Consider the following 6,120-nt stretch of genomic DNA (forward strand, 5'->3'; position numbering starts at 1 on the left):
GATAATATTTTCCGATACGTACCATGTTTCCGTTTCCGGCAACATATACGACTTGGATAATATTTATATTTCCGATACGATCCATATTTCCGTTTCCGGCAATATCATCGTTTCTGGAGTATTCATTTCTTGCCTGTGACGATCTCAGCTCCCACTGAAACCAAGATCCGTCGATTCCGAATATCCATAGATGGAGTATTTAATGCCATTAAATACTTGATCCGTTTACGTACTATTTGTGTGACCCTACGGGTTCAGTCAAGAGTAAGTTGTGGATTAATATCATTAATTCCACTTGAACTGAAGCGGCCTCTAGCTAGGCATTCAGCTCACTTGATCTCACTGAATTATTAACTTGTTAATTAATACTGAACCGCACTTATTAGACTTAACATAGAATGCATACTTGGACCAAGGGCATTATTTCCTTCAAAACTACCCAGGTACAGCCAAGTTGGCTGTACCCCCTACCATTGTTAGGCGCGTGAATCCCACGCGCGGGTAGTTAATTTTGAAAAAAAAAATGGCACGTGAGGGTAATAATTTCACGCAGGAATGGCCTATAAATACAAAAAAAAAAATCATTTCGAAAACCGTTCACATTCTCAGCACGCAAAAAAATTTCTCTCTCCTCCGCCCACTCATCTACGTTGATTGCTTTCTCTCTCCTAAAACCGCCATTAAACTTCCTGCAACCACCTCAATTTACTTTCTCTCTCTTCAAACCGCTACTAATCTTCATTATTTAAGCTGAATTTGCAGAAAATATCAAGAGAAGAAATCTGTGCCTTCTTTTTGGTGAAAGAAAAGGAGAAAAATGGATGTTCGAGATGAAATTGACATGAACAAGCTACAAAATCCAACGAAAAGCAAAAAGTAAGTAATTAGAAATGATTCTGATATTTCGATTTTATTTTCGAACTAAATATGAAATCTAATTTTGTTTATTTTCGTTCTATTTCAGAAAAACGAAGATGCCGAAAGAAAAAAAAGAAACGTATGTAATTTAATTTCAGATTTCGTACATCAACTGTTTAAATAGTTAAATATCTGTTTAATTTAGTTATTTTCAGTATCTTTCAATATAATAATCAAATAATTTCATTATAATGGTCAATTTTTTTGGTTTATGATGTTAGCAAACCCTAACTTCTGATTTTTTTGCTATAGTACTGCAAGATCTAGTGAAGAGCCAAAAATCGGCACTGAAAAGCAATCAGATATGACAAAGTAAGTTATTTTAAGTTTTTGTAGATAAAATTGATTTTAATTTACATATGTTCAATCAATTTTATGTTAATGTTCAATCAATTTTATGTAATGTTCATTTTCGTTGCGAAGTGTTTTACCAAACCCTAACTATTGGTTTTTTGGTCACATGCATGACGGAGTATGTTATTTTAAGTTTTCTTAGATAAAATTCATTTTAATTTACATATGTTCAATCAATTTTATGTTAATGATCAATCAATTTTATGTTAATGTTCATTTTCGTTGCGAAGGGATTTTACCAAACCCTAACTATTGGTTTTTTGGTCACAGAACTGGACAATACCAAATTGAGAATGAAATTGAAACTGAAACTGAAAAGCAAATAGACAAAGTCCAGTAAGTAATTTTTATGTTTTTGAATATCAATTTCTATTTAAATTACGAATGTGCCGTTCATATTCATAGAGATTTAAGAATAATCTTATTGATGATTAAAATTTGGATAGGGAATGTCAATTATTTCAAATATTATTATAATAATGTAAATGTGATGAACTTTTGTTGAGTTTTTCTATCCTTATGTTAGATGTTCAATTTATGTGTAAATGTTCATATTGTTTAAGCTAAATATTCATTTTGGTCTACTGAGTTTTGTTCATTCCTCTGTAAAATAAATTAACTCGAGAACTCATGATAACTATCTTAGGCAAAATGTTCAATTGATTATAGCAGAATATTCAATATCTTTTTGAAAAATGTTCATATATTCCAAACTGGATATCCTTTTTGGTCTACTGAGTTTTCTCTAGGAATACTGAACTATTTCGAATGTTATATATATAATTAAAATGATTTGAACATTTGTTCATTCCTATGTCCAAAAAACTAAGTCCAGAACTCTTGATAACTGTCTGTCTGCAAAATGTTTAAAATACTTTGATAAAATATTCATTTTTCTTTTTATAAAATGTTCAATATATTTTTATAAAATATTCATTTTCTTTTTTCAAAAATGTTCAATTTTTTTCTGGAATATATTTTGTTACTGAGTTTTGTTTTTGAATATACTATGAATTATTTCTAGAATTATATTCATAATGGAAATGTTCTTTGTACTAATATTCAATTTTTCTATCGTAAAATTTTAAAACTACACTCATTTTGGTAAAATATTCAATTCATTTTGGTAAAATGTTCAATTCCTTTTTATAAAATGTTCGTTTACTCTGATATACTAAGTTTGGTTTAGAAAATGTTCAATTATTTCAACTGCTATATTCATAATTTAAATGTTTGAACTTTTGTTCATTTCTTCAGTCCTTTTTAATATTAAAACTCATGATAACTGTTTTTATGTTAAATGATCATTTTGTTTTCATAAAATATTCATTTCTTCAAACTGTATTTTGCTCTGGACACTCATTAGTTATACATTTATAAAATCTAGAGAACAACCACAAAGGTTAATACTCAAATTTAAGCGAAGACCAACTAAATCCCAGCCATAGGTTCAGAAAGTATTAAGGTATAAGATAATATCAATTTTGTTTTAAATTTGAATAATTTTTAATATTATATAATATAATGTGTCCATTAACATCATATTAATAAAAAATACAGTGAAGGAGATGGGAAGGCATCTACAACTTCTGAGACAGAAGTTCAAAAATCATTGAGGTATAATATAATGTCTATTTTTAGCTTTTTGAATGATTTTTTTTATTAATTTTATATAAAATGATTTGTACGTTTACACCTTACTATTCAAATTACAGAGAAGAAGAAGACAAATCTTCATCAAAATCCCAGCCTGAAGTTACTGAGAATTCTTCATCAAAATCCCAGTCTGAAGTTCAAAAAACATCAAGGTAAAAAATAATATGAATTTTCAATTTAGTTGAATCGTTCTTAATTTTATATAAAATAGCATGTATATTAACAATATCTTATTCAAAAAGCAGTGAAGTAGATCAAGAAGATCCTTCAAAATCTATGGTACAAAAAAAGATTGCTACAAAAAATAGGTACAATTTTACTTTTTTTTAACAATTCATTTTCTTCTGCATATTTGTTCATAATTGTTTCATTGTTTGTCCATTCATTTGGAATTGTTTGTTCTTTATTTTTTATGGGTTATTCTTTATTATTGAACAACTCTTTCTTTCTTGTTTATTTGTAAGTTTATATTTAAATGATATTGTTCATACGTTTTCATATATATGATCACACTTTTTTTGGTTTAATTTATAGAATTTTTTTGTACTTTGTTTATCATATCAGGGGCAACATGTTAGTGAAACAACTTTTAGCAAAGAGCATAAAGCAGAACAACAAAAAAAAGGCTGCGGCAATGGTAGCTGCAGCTGCTGCAAAAGCCAGCAAAGAAGCTGAGGAAAGGATAGCTACACCTGCTGTAGCTGCACAAATAGGAGCTGAGAAAAGGGCACCTGCTGCTGATGCAGAAGCCAAAAGAGTCGCCGAGGAAAAGGCATCTCCAGCTGAGAAAGAAGCCAAAAGACTGGCTGAGGAGAAGGCATCTGCAGCTGATGCAGATGCCAAAAGAGTGGCTGAGGAAAAGGCATCTGCAGCTGACGCAGAAGCCCGAAGATTGGCTGAGGAAAAGGCATCTACAGCTGATGCCGAAAGAGAAGCTGGGAAGAAAGAAGCTGAAAACAAGAGGATGGAGGCTAATAAGAAAAAGGAAGAAGAAGATAAAGCTGAAGCAAAGAAGAAGGATATTGAGGAAAGAAAGAAAGAATATGAAGATAAAATGAGTCAGGTTATTGCTAAAAACAACAAAGAGTTGATAGAGGAAGCGGAAAGGAAAGAAGCTGAGAGAAAGGAAAGAGAAGCTGAGAGAAAGAAAAAAGAAGATGATGATGCCACAAAAGCAATTGCCAAGGTGGTTGAAAATGTAAATGCTTCAGAGAGTGCAGATCCAACCAATGGTGGTAATGGAACAAGAAAATGAAGGAAGACAACCGCTAACAAGAAGAAAGCCATTCAAAGTATATATATTGATGAAGCACTACAAAAGAAGTTGCACAACATATCAGATTCATACAATCCGAGAAGAAGTACAAGATCAATGGTGAAAGTGCAAGAAAATGTTTGTGCTGAAATAGTAACCAGAGAAGAATTTGATGGAAAAGGTAAATATTTACATTGTTCAATCTTATTTCAATAAATGATCAAATATATTTTAGGTTATGATTCATATGACAAAACATAAATCATGCGAAAAAACCATAAAGCCAGGAAAGCATATTATTTACACATAATCATTTAGCATAGTTTAGATGCATACACTTTGTTGCGTGCCTTCCCTAGCTGCGCCCGAACCAAACAAGAACAAGTCTTTAGGACTCCAAGTGTCGTCCCTCCGTAGATAGTCCACAGCACGTCCGGATCCGCCTTAAGCTTGACCAACTAGGATCGCCCTTAAGGTACTTAGAATTTTCGGCTAGTATAGGCAATTGAATGACTGAATTTTTGCTCTCAAAAATCACTTTGAATACTTGAATACTCTATGCAAAATAATGACCCTAGGCATTTATTTATAGAGGTATGGAAAGGGAATTGTAATCCTATTAGGATACGAATTACTTAAACTAGAATCCTAATAGAATTCTTATTTAATTAATTCATCCTTTTAGGTTTAGGAATTTAATCATTAGTGGAAACCTGATAGCTTTAGGATTCGTATAGCACACCAACACACACGCACGCACAGCAGCCCACGAGGGGCGCCACGCGCTCGCGCAGCCCGCGAGCTCGCAGCCCATTGCTGCGAGGCCCACACGCTGCCGCAGCGTTGGCGCGCGCTGGGCCTGCCTTGCGGTGGGCCTGGCGCAGCCTTGGCTGGTGCGTTGTGGCGCGCTGGCTTGCTGGGCGATGGCCCGGCTTCGTGCTGGGCCTTCGTCTGGCAGGCCTCGTCCGATGCTAATTCGTACGATACGCTTCCGATTAATTTCCCGATTCCGGAATTCATTTCCGATACGAACAATATTTAATATTTCCGATTCCGGGATTAATTTCCGTTTCGAACAAATATTTAATATTTCCGTTTCCGGAATTATTTTCCGATTCCGGCAATATTTCCGATTCTGATAATATTTCCGTTTCCGGCAATATTTTCGATTCCGGCAATATTTCCATTTCCGATAATATTTTCCGATACGTACCATGTTTCCGTTTCCGGCAACATCTACGACTTGGATAATATTTATATTTCCGATACGATCCATATTTCCGTTTCCGACAATATCATCGTTTCCGGAGCATTCATTTCTTGCCTGTGACGATCTCAGCTCCCACTGAAACCAAGATCCGTCGATTCCGAATATCCATAGATGGAGTATTTAATGCCATTAAATACTTGATCCGTTTACGTACTATTTGTGTGACCCTACGGGTTCAGTCAAGAGTAAGCTGTGGATTAATATCATTAATTCCACTTGAACTGAAGCGGCCTCTAGCTAGGCATTCAGCTCACTTGATCTCACTGAATTATTAACTTAGTAATTAATACTGAACCGCACTTATTAGACTTAACATAGAATGCATACTTGGACCAAGGGCATTATTTCCTTCAGTCTCCCACTTGTCCTTAGGGACAAGTGTGCATTTCCTAATTCCTTTGTCGCTCGATGCTTGCTCTTGAACATAAGGTAAGAGTTGTCATCCTTATTATGTCCAGAGGTGTTCCTCGGTTTCATAGTTCAACTGATCAAATAAACAGATAATCATAGCCTATGATTCATCCGAGCACGGCCATGCATTTCACAGTTTCTAGCTCTCCGAGTGGCCTTGTACAACTTTTAAGCATCTCATCCCGATTTATGGGAAGACAATCCCAATCTTGCGATCTTGAGATTAGACTTCGTTTGATAGGTGATTACCTGAGCG

At 34.1% G+C, this 6,120-nt stretch overlaps 1 protein-coding gene across 1 annotated transcript; it reads left to right on the top strand.

The window, feature by feature from the left end:
• Nucleotides 1–817: 817 nt before the first annotated feature.
• LOC110775145 (vicilin-like seed storage protein At2g18540) lies at nt 818–4,183 on the top strand. Its single transcript, XM_021979748.1, has 6 exons — nt 818–876; nt 1,171–1,230; nt 1,543–1,608; nt 2,833–2,889; nt 2,988–3,080; nt 3,493–4,183. The coding sequence occupies exons 1-6, from the start codon at nt 818–820 to the stop codon at nt 4,181–4,183; spliced, it is 1,026 nt and encodes a 341-aa protein (XP_021835440.1).
• The last annotated feature ends 1,937 nt before the right edge of the window (nt 4,184–6,120 follow it).

The sequence above is a fragment of the Spinacia oleracea genome, chromosome 6 (genome assembly GCF_020520425.1).
Source record: "Spinacia oleracea cultivar Varoflay chromosome 6, BTI_SOV_V1, whole genome shotgun sequence".
NCBI lineage: Eukaryota > Viridiplantae > Streptophyta > Magnoliopsida > Caryophyllales > Amaranthaceae > Spinacia > Spinacia oleracea.

Coding starts and splice junctions, on each gene's coding strand:
- LOC110775145 (XM_021979748.1), top strand. CDS start 818: ATGGATGTTCGAGATGAAATTGACATGAACAAGCTACAAAATCCAACG. Junction 2,890..2,987: donor GAAGTTCAAAAATCATTGAG/GTATAATATAAT, acceptor TTCAAATTACAG/AGAAGAAGAAGACAAATCTT. Junction 3,081..3,492: donor GAAGTTCAAAAAACATCAAG/GTAAAAAATAAT, acceptor TTATCATATCAG/GGGCAACATGTTAGTGAAAC.